The 16,675-nt window shown below is 38.8% G+C and overlaps 1 protein-coding gene across 3 annotated transcripts in view; it reads left to right on the top strand.

Moving 5' to 3' along the window:
- Window positions 1-16,675, top strand: part of STRA6 (signaling receptor and transporter of retinol STRA6) — a 585,684-nt gene that overhangs the window by 437,682 nt on the left and 131,327 nt on the right. For all 3 annotated transcript variants that reach the window (XM_044077758.1, XM_044077760.1, XM_044077759.1), the window contains exons 13-14: window positions 7,646-7,779; window positions 8,260-8,377. In XM_044077758.1, the coding sequence (XP_043933693.1) occupies window positions 7,646-7,779; window positions 8,260-8,377 (252 nt within the window). The remainder of the gene's footprint in view (window positions 1-7,645; window positions 7,780-8,259; window positions 8,378-16,675) is intronic.

Consider the following 16,675-nt stretch of genomic DNA (forward strand, 5'->3'; position numbering starts at 1 on the left):
AATAGCGAAGGATTCAAAAGATAACCACAAAGCCTTCTTTAGCTATGTTAAGAATCTAAATGGCAACTCACAGATATGCACTGAACTAATGCAAAATAGCACAAAATATACTGAACCTACTGATATTGGCAACATCCTGGCAGATAGATTCAGTGCAAACTTCACCCCCCTCTCACCTCCAAAAGGGCCCACAACAATACCGGAAAAGTGTAGTGTCCCAAAAATCACAGATGCACAGGTGAAAACAGCCCTTTCAAAAGCCAAAAACACAGCGTCAATGGACCAGAATGGTGTCCCAGGCTGCATCTTGCACAAACTACAGAACGAACTAACCCCCCCCACCTAAACATGCTGTTCAACCTCAGCCTCTCCACAGGCTACGTGCCCATAGAATGGCACACAGCAACAGTTATTCTTCTCCACTAAGGAGGGGCCACAACTGACCTTGGTAACTATCGCCCCATAAGCCTGACTAGGCTGGTCTGCAAGGCTGTGGAGCGCATCATCATGGAACTCATTAACAAAGACATTGGGAACCTCCAAACACTTGACCCGACCCAGTTAGGCTTTGTTAAGGGGCAGATTATGCCTACTAAACCTGGTTGACTTCTTCGAGGCAGTCACCAAGGCCATAGACGAGGGAAAGGTGGTTCACACAGCCTACCTTGACCTCGCCAAGGCTTTCAACACCATTCCCCACTCTGGTATTACAGAAAAACTCACCAGCCTGAACATAAACCCCTATGTCATGAGATGGGTTACCAGCTGGCCTACAGACAGAACTCACATGGTAAGAAGGTCCGACTCTAAACCAGTCACAAGTGGTGTCCTGCAAGGCTTGGTCCTGGGACCCCTACTGTTCGGCATATACTTCTCAGAAGTACAGGCAAACACAGGAGGACTGTGGCTAACCAAGTTCACTGATGACTGCAAACTGGGAGCCATAATTGATTCTCCAGCTGACACGGACATCCTCCAAAAGGTCCTTACTGAGATGGACACCTGGTGTCAAAGTCATGGCCTCAAGCTAAATGCCAAAAAATGCATAGTCATCCTGGTTGGGAAAAACAAAACACCCATGAATTACCACATAGGTGGCAGCCCCCTTAATACAGAAGAGGTAATAAGAGATCTGGGGACCCAGGTAGATAGCAATCTCTCCTTTGGCAGTCTTATTGCCAAAGTAGTTAGGAAATCCTTGTATGTGGCCCATCTAATTACTAAAGGGTTCGCCTCTAGAAATAAAGAGGTTATAGTGCCCCTCTACTTATCACTCATTAGACCCATCATAGAGTACAATGCCCCATTTGGGATGTACCTCACAAGACACTTCCAACAGCTGGAAAGACCACAAAAGTACCTCACCAAGAGGATTACTAGCCTCAAACATATGTCCTATGCAGCCCGACTGAAAAAACTCCGGCTGTACTTGGTGGCATATCGCTTACTCAGAGGTGATCTCTGCCTGACTTACAAAGCCATGTCCAACTCAGAATTGATGGACATGCTCCACCTAAAGAAATCCAAGTCACTGCGTGCCACATGCTCTAGTGAGCTAAACCTCGACACAACAATAAATAGAACATGCTGGAGGGATAGATTCCGGTCACAGAATCTCCCCATGCTTTGGAACAAAATTCCAAATTACATCAGGCAGAACCCCTCACTAACACTCTTCAAGAGAAACCTTGACGAGTGGATGGGTAACAGAAAATACACCCCTGGGATCACTTCATTGGCTCTGCTTGACAGAGGATCAGTTAATTAATCAATGGGGCGGCGAAAGCCGAAGCACTCTGGCTAGGCTTATAAATGCCCTCGGGCAGATAGCATAGTACCTACCTATGAATACCTCTCCAATAAATGTGCAAATTTGCACTTGTCATGACCAAGGTGAAGTCACAGCTGTTCATGAGAGGACACCAAGTTTTCTTTTCTCGATATAGATCATTCCAGCAGATGAGATAAAGACGAAAGCGATGCAGCTACCTTTATCTTTTCACATGTCCAGTGGTGGTTCTTCAGTGTTTCAGAGTTGCTTATAGGCCTCAGAACTCATATGAGATCTTATGACTCTCCATTTGTGTACTCCCCAGAACATCTTTCCACCAAGCCAGAAATCTACTTCCCTTTTGAAAACTAAGATAGTTTTTGCTAGATGGATGCAGTATGGAAGGATATTCTGTTGTGTCTGCTGCTCTGATTTAGTCTTAAAATTTGATAAAGGCTTTACAGCTAGGTATTTGTCATTTCTTGTGCCTTTACTTGAGTTTATGAACCTAATATTTGGAATAAAAATGATTTGTCTGCTTTAAAATTCCATATAAAATCACAACTATAAAGTGTGTAATGGGCTGAATATTAATTGAGCTCCATCATTCTCTCCCTTCTATGTGTTTCATAGATCTCATTTTATAGTAAACCACCTGTGTAGCCTTTGAATGCACGTAGAATATTAACACTGAATGAACAAAAAGGCTCCTCCTTATTGCAATATTGGTGCTATAAAACAGACACAATTTAAAATTAGCTTATTTTGCTGTAGTATTTTGATTTTTATTTTTTCACCACATATAGTGACTTACATTTCTTAACATGAAATTCCATAATTGTTTTGATTATGCCATATATACATATATATGTAGTTAGTATATCAACATATGATTGGAGGGATACCAGATCCTGCATATTAGCCACAATCCTGACTATTCTAGAGTAATTGCCAATACTGATTCAAGCTTATGCTTAACACTTTTCCCACCTGTCAAACCATACAACAGGTTTCCCTATATAGTCTGTCAGGAGTCATTTTAAAACATGCCAGAACTTTACTAGTTTTTGCATCTACAGGTAAACAGTTCCAGGATTCCACAACCATCTCTTCAGAATGACTTTATAGTTTTATTGATTCTTTTTAATGATCTTAACAGTTTGACCTCTTCTGTTTTTTAAACCTCTTTTTCATGCCAAGCACTTCTGTAATAACGGGTCCTGTATGGTATTGTATACCTTGAACATGTTCTCTGGCCCATTTCTGGAAGCATAGAGAGGGTTTAGAGAAGGAAGCAACCAGCATGGGTGCAAGTTGTCGGGGGCACGATCATCTTCATCAGCAGTTGCAGATGGGGCAAACTTGGCATTTATAACTGAAAATCGCTGATGCTATAATTGCTACAAGGACTTAATAAGTGAACTCCTAAAGAGCTTATTGGGTGGTATAGTAACAGTAGTAAACCACTTGCTACAATGTACATTTTTATTTGTTGCAATTGTTTTATTAAATTTTGAAGTAAGATGCTTTTCTATTAATGTTCCTTACTGTTGAGGGCTGTGGATATAGTTCCTGATATTTTTCTTTTTTGCTCATCAGTTCCTCGACTCTAAGTTGAAGGGCACAAGCTTGTCAGCAGTTCATTCTACAGAGGAGTGCCACATCAGGGAGTAGACTAGCACATCTGGAACAGACCATTGTGTTCCTCAGCTTGCGATGAGGGGCACAAACCTAGCAGACCTATCTCACGATGTTAGCACCAGATCAGGGAATGGAGTTTTTTTGCTTCTCACCTTAAAAGCTGAGGACTACCAGATCAGGGAATGATACCTGGCATTAGATGAGCAAGCTATAGGTCTGCCTGTGTCTGTAACCAGCTGTATATAATCATAGTTTCTGAAGTATTTCCTCATAAGGTATGTTTCCAGAATGGTGGTCAGTTTTGTAAATCTCATTTATATTTTTTCAACTCTGGTAACCACAAACATCTCCCATACTCTATTTTCAATGTAATTAAAGTTATAAATACTGTTTTCCTCACATGAATATTCTTAGATCTTACACATTTTATAATGCACCCAGTGATTTTGTTTCATTCTAATGCATCCAGTGAGTTGTTATATTCTTTCACTGCACAGTCTACATCATTAGTCAACTTTTCTCCACTGACTGGTGACCTAATTTGTATGGAAAACTTCACACCAGCCTCTAGAAGTGGAGGTAATTATGATGTCTCAACTCCAAGCCTCTGTTTTCAGAATCCTCAAAATAAGTTCTATCCTCTTTGCCAACCTTTCCCATCACTCCATTCTCTTAAACTGACCCCAGTGTGACATCACATGACAAGTATGAGAATGCCAAGTCTACATTTTTTCGGTTTGCAACTGATAATTCTTAGCACCGTAGACACAGAGGACCAGACTGTTGGTTTACTTGAGGCATCAGACTTAAAACTGGACACTATGTTTATAATGAAACTGCAGTTCTAACATGACACACTGAGTTTTTGACAGGTTCAAAAGTTACCTATATAGTGAACTTTAACCTGTACAATACAAAATGGCTCTTCAGCCCACATTAGATAGCAATCAAAATTCCTTAGCCTTGATACTGGAACCCATTTTGTTTTTACTACTCACAACTAGTCTATAACAAGAATGTCTGATGTGCATAACTCAAACTCTACCAGTATGTCTCTTCAAAAAACCTATAACACATCTCCTTTCCTTCCGAAAATGCTCAGGGGGATTACCTCTCACTATGGGCAGAAAAAAAATTGTTATAAATTGTTTAGGTCAGTGACAACATTTGGGGTTCACCAATGTAACTTTCACAAAGCACAATACTTATGATATATTTTTAGCCAGTGATAGCTATATTTCACCCGTTCTCCAAGCCTAACTGGTCAGTGAAGTTGCATATGAAATGACTGAGCTTCGCTTAACAATCAGCATCTGTCTTCACCATAGAAATGCTCTTTTTTCATTTATATTTTGCATTGTGGGACTAACCTTTGGTGATGACTTCATCAATGCCTTATCTGTTTGTGACACAGATTGCATGTATATTTGTCACTGAGCCTACCAGACTGCTCTGTTGATGTATTTCCTGTTCCATGTATGTCCTAGGTCTCCTGCATCCTGAGTAGTGTCCACTCCAGTTCAATTAGTACTCGTGTCCTAACATCCACACTGGTCAGATCGAAGGAAGCCATGTATGTCCTAGGTTTCCTGCATCCTGAGTAGTGTCCACTCCAGTTCAATTAGTACTCATGTCCTAACATCCGCACTGGTCAGATCGAAGGAAGCCATGTATGTCCTAGGTCTCCTACATCCTGAGTGGTGTCCACTCCAGTTCAATTGGTACTCATGCCCCAGCCTCCACACTGCTCACTGTACCAGAGCTTATATATCAGGTGTTCTTGCCTTCATGAAGACTTTGAGAGGGTACCACCTTCTCCTCTCCAGGTGTTTTTCCTACTTAAATTCTCTGCTCCTACACGACTACCTACTCTCTTCCCTGTTACATATTACCTCTTCATTGTCCTCTCCCCGGACCCCTGTTTTAACTTTAAGTAATTTTGTCATCTCAACAGTACCTTGTACTCCTAAACTTTAATAAAATTATTTTCCAGACTCCTTTCAAGCCCCCTTCACAGCTGAACAGTATGTGCTACCTTTTGACACTGCGCTGTTATGTTTTCTATGATGACAGCGTGTAGTACCTTATAACCAGTCCTAATGCCTTCCCCATGAAATTCTGACCAGGCGTTCCATTATTCAGTTTTTATTGCAGTTTCAAATGTTATAATCAAACAACCAGAGAGAACCTCTGGTTATTCATAGTTTATGTATATAAGCATGTTTCAGCCCTGCTTTGTATCTAGCCCATGTTATACATGTGTTAGGAATAGCCCATGTTATACATGTGTTAGGAATAGCCCATGTTATACATGTGTTAGGAATAGCCCATGTTATACATGTGTTAGGAATAGCCCATGTTATACATGTGTTAGGAATACAGACAGCGTTTAACACGGTTTTGTTATGTGCACTCCTGCTCCACACTTTGCCTTACATTGTGCCTTAACTATGTCATGCATCACTTGGAAGATACATTCCACATAGAACTGACTTCTATTCTGCACATTCCTGCTTCATGATGTGTCTTATGCATTTCATACAATACTGAAGTGTTCATTGTGCACAATACACTTAACTCATGTTATGCATCACTTGGAAGATACATTCCACATAGAACTGACTTCTATTCTGCACATTCCTGCTTCATGATGTGTCTTATGCATTTCATACAATACTGAAGTGTTCATTGTGCACAATACACTTAACTCATGTTATGCACCACTTGAGGTACATTCATTTAGTAGTACAGTTCACTTGTGAATGTGTTCAGGCCTAAGGCATGCCTTGCCACTTTACTAGGTCTGCTGAAGCTGTGCTGAGTACATTAACTATAGAAGATAAGTACCATATATCTACAGAATGCAAAGATGAATGCTTCTACATGGTATACCATCCTACTGAGTGCCTCATGTATGGACAATGAGTACTATCTACCTCCACAATGCACACAGATGGATACTATCATATTGCATACCAGCTTAAGTAAGTAGCAGTTTTTGTAGTGTACACTATGTTCCACAAAGAGTATTTGCTCATTTTGGAGAGTGTTCTTTTCTGCAGCACATTTGTGTACATTGATTCAAAGTCAGACCTTTGCCCCTTTAGTTTACCTGTTTCCTATAGACTGAGTCTATTCCACAGTGCAGATATACATCTCTGAAGGCATGTGACTGTACATTGTTTACTTTGTAGTGTCTTTGTTCTGGTACTTGTACTTAAGTCATGCCAAACAGTTATAACTTTTGTCCAGTGAACAAATATATGTGCACGATAAACCACGGTTTTGAGCATACTGTTGGAATGCTGAATTGACAAGATGGTACTAGGAATTAATCAACATAAATACTCCTCTTCAACATTTCCATTTTTGGGGGGTGGAGGTGCTGTAAAGACAAATGTTAGAGCAGCTGTGTAGTAGTCTAGTAGATAAACATGAGAGATTACGGAGTTTAGCAATTTGGGCCAGAACGTTTTCACAAAACCTCTATTTCTTCTTTTTGTGAGTACTTGTAAAACTGTCATTCAGTTAATTCAGTGATCTGTGCTTAAGATACCATTGTGTGTGTGCATGTGCGTGTGTGTGTGTGTGTGTGTGTGTGTGTGTGTGTGTGTGTGTGTGTGTGTGTGTGTGTGTGTGTGTGTGTTTAAAAAAGGGAAAATTAGTTGAGCAGGAATGATGTCTGCATATCAATCACTAAAACAGACTGTTGTCATAACTTCTTAAATAAGATCCATAACTACTCTTAAGGCTGGAAAGGCACTAGGTTACATTCTCTGTTGTATTTTATATGCATTTACATAGATATAGATATATATGAAAAAATATAAAATCAGAATCATAACTGGAAATTACACTGAACAGCTACTACAATTCCTAGAATTTCAACTCATGAAAATGGAGTTACTATAAACCACTGTCTCTAATTGGCTGGTATATATCTGCTAAAGACATAATGGTTGAAGAATAAGTCGGGCAGTTAGCATGTAATTCATTGCTATAGTTGAAAAGATCATTTTGATATTTTAATTACCAGAATGCTGGCATTTTTCTGCTGTTTGGAAGTTGTCCTCCATGGTACTAATGTAGTGATGCACCGAATGGTGCTGCAAATTGATGAAATGAGGGGCGGGCCTCATCAGTTAAAAATAAATCTCTCTTCTGAGGTACTGATGTCTAATGTAATACATCTTCAATGTATATGGCTAAAATGTTGTGAAACTCTTTGTTTAGGGAGAACTTGAAGGCTCTGTACAGAGGTGATCTCCTGAATGTATTTCATCAGCATCAGAAGCTCCGCTCTTCTCGTTCCCTTCTGGTTAGTTGGATGAGCTTCACCAGTTATCAGACTGCTGTCATCTGTTTAGGTAAGATTTGTTCATACAACATGCAGACCTTGAGTAACCAGAAGTAAAGATGTTACACCGTGCTTTGCAAATGTTCCTGAGTGGCACAGTATTTGGTGAAAAGCTTTTTGTGTTCAGCATTTTAGTAGACTACTTCCAGGTGATGTCACAGTAACCAGGAAACTCAAAAATGTGTTGACACTGAATTTGCAGTTGTTGGTAATGGAGTGCAATAAGAATTAATATAAAGAAGATTAAGGAATTATGCAGTCGTCACAGATAGGGTTTAGCTTACAGAAATATAGATGTAACCACATTGCTTTCTGTCCTGCTTAACCCATTACATATATTGTAATGCATATAAAATTTGATTGTTAATTTTTGAGTGCCGGGTATTTATCTTTGACAACCAATCATTTGTCTATAAACTTAGTCATTTGTTTAACTTTTTTAATGTCCTCACTGCCATTGGTCATCATTTCTCTTTTGATTTTTCTCCAGCTCTCGTCATAGAGCAGATCGTTCTGTTCATTTGTGTACTGTTTTTTGCCTACCTAATAGCCATCCCTGTTCTTTATGGAAGGAACTTGATTTTGCTTATAATCCTCAGTCGGATGTGGTAAGTACTAACTTGATAGGAATGGCATGCAAAGATACCTGATGTAGCCCAAAACAGCTGTAATTACCTTTGCTTAAGTCCTCCTAATTTTATATTTTTGCTGAAAACTTAGTATAAGCATGCATACACTTCAAAATAGCTGAACAATCAGGAAATGTGATTCATAGAGTCCAAGGAGATGGCAAAAGCAAAATGATTTTATACGAAATGTATCCCTGTTTTATATAATATCATGTATAGTTTTAGTTTTCTCTCAAATTTCCCTTTATAAGTCGTGACATGTGACTTTGCTGTAGAGTTGTAACATTTTTTTTAGGATGATACAGGTGGAGTTGTTGGAAGATTCTAATTAAGTTTGCACCAGTATTCTAATGCGTTTTGAAACTCAGAAGTAACATCATCACTTTTCTTTGCATACAGAGAACTGGAATGATGCTACATTGTTCACTGTCTGCACAGGATATTCAACATGCAAACACATTTGAGAATATACAGAAATAAAGGGGAGGGGGAACTAGCCTGAGACCTTTGTAAAAGACTCTGTTGTTTTTTAGATTTAAATATAAATTATACATATAAGAGTACATCCGAATTCTAATAGCAAGTGATGTTGTAGTAAATTACATTACAACTTGATGCAAAGTCTGTAAATATCCGCATTATTATTCCATAATAATGCTAATCTTCACCTCCTTTTCATGTTGGATTAGAAATAATAGGGAATCATTTTAAGACCAAAGAAAAACAAAATAGATGGTTTCATGTTACTGGAATGGTAGTCATTTCACCAAAAGCACTCCTGAAAAATCCTACGGTAGTTGCTTTTGATCTACAGAATTCTGCGAAAAGATAGCATTGACTTTGGGGTTATAACAACTCAAAGATTTTTCCCCTCTCAGTCATTGCTGTGGTGGATCTATGTTAGTTAGCAAGAGATGGGGGTTCCCCCCAACATTATATTTAGTTTGTCCAGATTTAGATTTGTGTAGATTTATGCATATGAGCTGCAGAAGAATTTCATCCTGTAGTCTTAGGTTTGATTCCCTACATTTCCATGTGACTACTGTGTCACTTTGGGCAAGTCACTAAACCAAACGGTGCTCTTGGCTTTGCCCTAGAAAAGCTTTATCCGAAAGCTTGTTCACTGGGTTGGTTATGTCACCTTTCTAGTAATTACAAATATGATCCATATTGTATTACAATATGTGGATGATGCCAACATGGGGATTAATTTGTCCCCTAATGTGAAAAATATGAATAATGTTGGTGGGTTTTAGAGCAGACAGAACTTCATAACATACCCAATAGCAAAAAAAAAAAAAAAAAAAAAACTAGAAGTCTGCTGTAAATCTGCATGGCCATTATCAGACTAAACTGATAAAGAACAGTTATTTTAACTAGAATGTAACCCTGTAATGCCCTAGGAGATCCAAGTATGTTTCGACCTTCCTATGAGAACTTAAAACACTGTAATCCATATCATATGTGCCTTTTGGTGTATCTAAGAAAATTTAACAGTACGGAGACATTGCTTCCCAGTCACCCCCAAAAAGGGACTGTGTGTCCAGTGGGTCTACCTGGTTAACACTTTGGTATTATTATTACACATTTCATTACGAATAATTTAAAACAAACATCTTACATAATATCCATTAGTAATTATTCAGACCTGCTGAACTCCATCTCATACAGCTGTATATGCATTTTCTAAAGTGTTTTCCCTTGGAGTGTGTTCTGACAGTGATTTGTCACTAGATATTAAATGTGGGTATGGTACAGCTTATGGATTATAGAGGCCAGAACTTCTCCCCCTGTGTTCCAACATATACATGGCATTACTAGTAATGCACATTATGATTTCAAACAGAACTACAAGTGGTTTGGTTTTGTTACAATTTGTACCAGTTTATGAGCAGAACCTAAATGTAGGTAGAGAGCACAGACAGAACATGTGATATACTAGTTGCTATGAAACGGTCAGATGATTAACAACCTTGGTTTGCTTTATGTTAGGTCAAAGCCTTCTTAATAGAAGATTCAAGCCTGTTATTGTTAATTCTGGCATCAGATACTCCTCCTTCAGCAGGCTTCAAACTGAAAATACAGTACTCTGCAAAGTATTACCTAACTAAACTAGTCAGACATCCCTAGAAGCATGTTTCTGCTTCTACTAGAAATTGCTACCACATTTGCTTTGATGTCTTCATGAACATTCTCCTTAGTGTGCAGCTTCATATTAGGATAAAGATAGTTCAACAGTTTGATAGTTTACTGTAGATTTATGCATATGAGCTGCAGAAGAATTTCATCCTGTAGTCTTAGGTTTGATTCCTTATATTTCCATTTGCCTACTGTGTCACTTTGGACAAGTCACTAAACCAAACGGAGCTCTTGGGTTTGCCCTAGAAAAGAAACAATTGTAGCTAGTAAGATTATCTAATCAATTAATAATTTAATAAATGAAATATCATGTCAGTTATGAGACTGTTAGAAACCTAGTGTGTAGGTCATGTAAGAATGTTATCACTCGACCAACTCTTTCTCTCTTTTCCTGTGTTGTGAGATCATGAAGTATATGTTTTAAGTCTGGCAGGGTGGTGGGGATTTGTTTTGAACTGTTGTGTTACATTGTGTGTATAAGGCAGCTTTCAAGGACTTGTGATCAAAGAGTGGTCACCCCAAGCAGTCAGGTCTCACGCTTTGAGTAAAACCATCATGACTTTTAGATCTGTGAAGTAAAATGGTAGTATTATCAGGAGTTCTTGTTGATCTGTTGTTAAAGGGGTTTGAGGAACTGCTTGGTCAAATGTGACATGGATGAGTTTGAAACTTGTCAGCTGGTGTTTTCATTTGAGAGTTACTGTCAGTAAGTTTTCTGTTACTGTGCCAATCCTGATCCAAAGTTTGGGGCTTTTTCAAATTTCTCTGCAGTTGTAAAACAATGGTATTAGTACATATATAAACAAGGGGGTGGGAGTTGCAGGAGTACTTACCCTCCTAAAAAACAGTTTTTTATTTGTATCTATATCATATTTTTCTCTTAACTGAGGCAGAGCACGGATCAACATTGACAGTTTTCAGACTGACTGGAAGCATTAGTTAAGTGACTTGCTCAGCATTACACAGTCGGTGAATGGAAGCTGAGAGGAATTGAACCCTGGACTACAGGAAGCAGGTTCTTAACTGCTCTTAGCCTTAATCCACTGCACAAATAGGCAGCAGACACATTTTTAGTTAGACTAACGCTGTTTACAAAACATAAATTAATTCTGGAAAAAGCTTGACAGGTCTGATTTGTTCTGTTTAAGCCTTAACTTGATTCAAATAGATAAGACATAATGAAACGTTTTGTAAAAGAAAAAATGGCTGGACTTATGAAGCACTGGAGAAGCCAACAGATTACATTTTCTTCTGATATGTTTCCTAGATTTGTGGCAAGTCTGTGGAGCACATTTGTGAATGAGAATGTGGATTTCTCTTGAGATTCATAAGTGGCTGGTAAATTTGAACTGCATTACCTCCACACAGAGACTCAGCTGTGGTTCAAGGCTGGTGGCTGTTCTCTCTTGCCAAAGGCAATGACTACATGTGTCTGCTGTAGGTTTGAAAGCTATAATCATATCATGCTTTTCGGCCCCAAAACCCGGGCTGAACCACAAAGGGAGGGGGAGTGTCCATATTCATAAAGGACACCCACACCTCCAGGTTAGTAGCAACACATGAAGCATCAGAGACCATACAGGTGCAACTAACCATAGGCAAAACTGCTATACAACTGGTAGCATGTTACAGACCACCCTCCCAATCTCAAGAACCCCACTCAGCCTTCCTGAAGACATTGGAGGATATGAATGTATCACAAAATACCATCATACTGGGAGACTTCAACTACCCAAACATAGATTGGGTACATTTTTCTAGCCCTAATACCCTAGCCCAAAGGTTCCTGGAATTCATAAATTCAAATGCACTGGAACAACTAGTCACCTCTCCCACTAGGGGAGATAATATACTAGACCTGATCATCATAAACATGGGGACAAAATGCTCCACACTGGAAGTATACCCCTCACTAGTGAGATCTGACCACAAACTAATCACCCTGGATATACATATCCCACCTCCACCCCCAGCACAAAAGACTACAGTGAAAAACTTCTCAAAAGCAGACTTCACTCTTCTTAAGACTGAGATGGTATCCTTTAAGCCCACTGTGCCAGTGGATACCACATCCCACAATGCCAAATCCTTCACAAATGCTTTCTATGGACATCTCCAAGAATGCATGGATCATGCAATCCCAAACAAATCCAAGTCCCTCTCCACCAAATGTAAGCATCCTGTCTGGTGGACCTCAGCCATAAACAAATTGTATAACAAAAGAAGGAAGCTACTGCACGTCAGAGAGAAATCCCATGAAGGGAAGACATCTCTGATCAACATTAGCAGAAAACTACGTTCTCTCATAAAAACATCCAAGGCAAACTTTGAGAGAAAAATCGCTAAGGACACTAAAGATAACCACAAAGCCTTCTTCAGCTATGTTAGAAACCTGGGCGGAAACCCTCAGATATGCTCAGAGTTGGTTCACAACAACAAAAAATACACTGAACCCACAGATATTGCTAACATTCTGGCTGACCGGTTCAGTGCAAATTTCTCCCCTCCTTCACCCCCAAAAGAAGAAATACTTATCCCAGCTGAATGTAATCTCCCTGTCATCTCAGATGTCCAAGTGAGAACCGCCCTAAACAAAGAAAAAAAACACAGCATCAATGGGACCTGACGGTATCCTGGGGTGCGTGTTACGTGAACTCCAAGAGGAGCTAAACCCACACATAAAAACGCTATTTAACCTTAGCCTTACTTCGGGATATGTACCTGAACACTGGCGTACAGCAACAGTGGTCCCACTCCATAAGGGGGGTGCCTCTACAGACCCTGGAAACTACTGCCCCATAAGCTTAACTAGCCTGGTCTGCAAAGCTATGGAAAGAATCATTATGGAACTCATAAACAGAGACATAGGGGACCTACAGACACTTGACCCCACCCAGTTCGGCTTTGTAAAGGGCAGATCCTGCCTTTTAAACATGGTTGACTTTTTTGAAACAGTCATTAGAGCCATTGATGAGGGCAAAGCAGTCCATACAGCATACCTGGACTTGGCTAAGGCCTTCGACACAATACCCCACTCAGGCATCATAGATAAGCTAAACAGCTTAAAAGTAAACCCTTGTGTCACTAGATGGGTTGCAAACTGGCTAAAGGACAGAACCCATAAAGTTAAAATCGCTGGAGCAATGTCAGACTCAAAGCCAGTCACAAGTGGTGTCCCACAGGGATCTGTCCTGGGACCCCTCTTGTTCGGCATTTATTTCTCAGATGTTAAAGCAAACATGGGAGGGCTGTGGCTGACAAAGTTCGCAGATGACTGCAAACTAGGCGCCATAGTCGATACACCAGCAGACACACACATCCTACAAAATGCCTCACAGAAACGGACAACTGGTGCCGTAGTCACGGCCTTAAACTAAATGCCAAAAATGTATAGTCATCCCTTTGGAAAAACAAAGTACCCACAAATTATCACATAGACAGCAACCCACTGAGTACGGAAAAAGTAATCAGAGACCTAGGGACCCAAGTAGACAGCGACCTCTCATTTGACACCCATGTTGCCAAAGTGGTTAGAAAAACATTCTACCTTGCACACCTCATCATGAAGGGATTCACATCCAGATCCAAGGATGTCATTGTACCCCTATATTCCTCCCTCATCAGACCCATGATTGAGTACAATGCCGCATTTGGTATGTACCTCACCCGGCATTTGCAACAGCTGGAGAGACCACAAAAGTACCTAACCAAAAGGATCAAGGGTCTCCAACATATGTCTTATTCTGCCAGACTAAAGAAACTTCAGCTCTATTCAGTAGTATACTGCCTGCTCAGAGGTGATCTCTGCCTGACGTACAAGGCCATGTCCAGTCAGGATCTGATGGACATGCTCCACCTCAAAAAATCCAAATCCATCAGGACCACGAGAGATAAAGACTTAAACCTCGGCACAAGTATGAATAGGACATGCTGGAGGGATAGATTCATAACCCAGAGGCTTCCCATGCTTTGGAACAGGATCCCAGTTCATATTAGGCAGAGCGCCTCATTGACTCTCTTCAAGAGAAATCTTGATGAGTGGATGGGAGATCGTAAGTTTACCCCAGGGGTCACATCTGTGTCACTGCTAGACAGGGGCACAGTAAACTAATTCTATTATATAAGGGGACCTTCATTGTGTCACTACTAGACAGAGGCACAGTATTCTAGATTTATTCTGTACATTTTTGTACCATTTCATGGGGTGGCAAAAGCCACATCACTATGGCTAGGCTTACAAATGCCCCAGGGCAGATAGCCTAGTACTATACTATGAAACTATGAAACTATAGGAGACAATACTGTTTCTAGTGGACTACAATATATACACTTTATACTGTTCGATCATTGTCCAGGATAGAAAAAAACTTTGTGATGACCCTCAGTCCCTTGTCTGATCATGCCACCCTCACAGCTTTGAGTTGCCAGAGGGTGACCTGGAAGCTACCAGTAACATGGATATTGAATTTCAGTAGGAAATTAAGACCCTTATATCCCAGATGTAGGAAAATATTAAATTTGTTTTCTTAATTCAATTAGCCCTAGTGAACAATTCCCATTTCCCAAGGGACTGCAAAATATGTTAATTGTAGAAATAATCAAACTAATCTTGTAGCCTAGGCTACTTTAGCAATATAAGCTATGCAAAGTGCAACTCACATAGGTAATGCTACTAATTCACATAATGATACTGTAGCTTACATTAGGTGTGTGTTAAATACAGAATGTTATAAGTAACATAATGATAGTGTAGCTTACATTAGGAGTGTGTTACATAAATAATGTTATAAGTAACATAATGATACTGTAGCTTACATTGTGTGTTACATAAATATTATAAGTAACATAATTATATTGTAACTTACATTAGGTGTGTGTTACATAAATAATAAGTAACATAATGATATTGTAGCTTACATTATGTGTGTGTTAAATAATGTTATAAGTAACTGCAAAAAATAGAACTAAATATAACATCCACGGGAATCAAGCAAGCGGTCAACAACTAAAAGTTCAAAATAAAAGACGCGGACTATAAATACCAGAATTTATAAATACTATAATTTTGTTTTATTTATTTAAGTAGAGTAATTCATAATTATTAAATTATTTTATATGTGTTATAGAGCTATTAGGTGTTGGTTTAAGATATTTATGCTTTTATGCTGTATTTTTATATATTTTTCATGTATTTATATCATACGGTGTTAGCGCCTGAGTTGAATATACACCATAGATGTTTAAACATTTATTATATTACTAATCTACTTAAAATTTTTTTAGAATATCTGTTTAAATGATGTCACTGTTTTATTCACCAATTGAATGCAAGGATTGTATATTTAAACGATAGACTGTTTTTTAAATCATGTCTGATGAAGCCGAAAGGTGAAAGCGCTTACTTCTGTCATTAAACTTGGACTGGTTTTATAGTCCGCGTCTTTTATTTTGAACTTTTAGTTGTTGACCACTTGCTTGATTCCCGTGGATGTTATATTTAGTTCTATTTTTTGGAGTTATTTATTTTATTCATACAGCCACAGGAATCTTTACCCTCTGGTGTTGTGCCTGCGTGTGAATGTTATAAGTAACATAATGATAGTTTTACTTACATTAGGTGTGTGTTATGTAATTAATGCTATAAGTAATGTAATGGTAGTGTAGCTTACATTAGGTTTGTGTTACATAAATAATGTTATAAGAAACATAATGATACTGTAGCTTACATTAGGTTTGTGTTACATAAATAATGTTATAGGTAACATAATGATAGTGTAGCTTACATTAGGTGTGTGTTACATAAATAATGATATAATTAGCACACAGATACTGTAGCTTATATTAGGTGTGTGTTCCATAAATATTTTCTAAGTCGCATAATGATAACTGTAACATACGTTGTGTGGGTTACATAAATAATGTCATAAGTAACATGATATTGTAGCTTACATTAGGTGTGTGTTACAAAAATAATGTTATAAGTAACATAATCATAGTGTAGCTTGCATTAGGTGTGAGTTACAAAAATAATGTTATAAGTAACCTAACGATTCTATAGCTTACATTAGGTGTGTGTTACATAAATATTGTTATATGTAACATAATGATACTGTAGCTTACATTAGGTGTGTGTTACAT

This window comes from Protopterus annectens, chromosome 7.part0 (assembly GCF_019279795.1).
Source record: "Protopterus annectens isolate FY-2018-M chromosome 7.part0, PAN1.0, whole genome shotgun sequence".
NCBI classification, from domain to species: Eukaryota; Metazoa; Chordata; order Ceratodontiformes; family Protopteridae; genus Protopterus; species Protopterus annectens.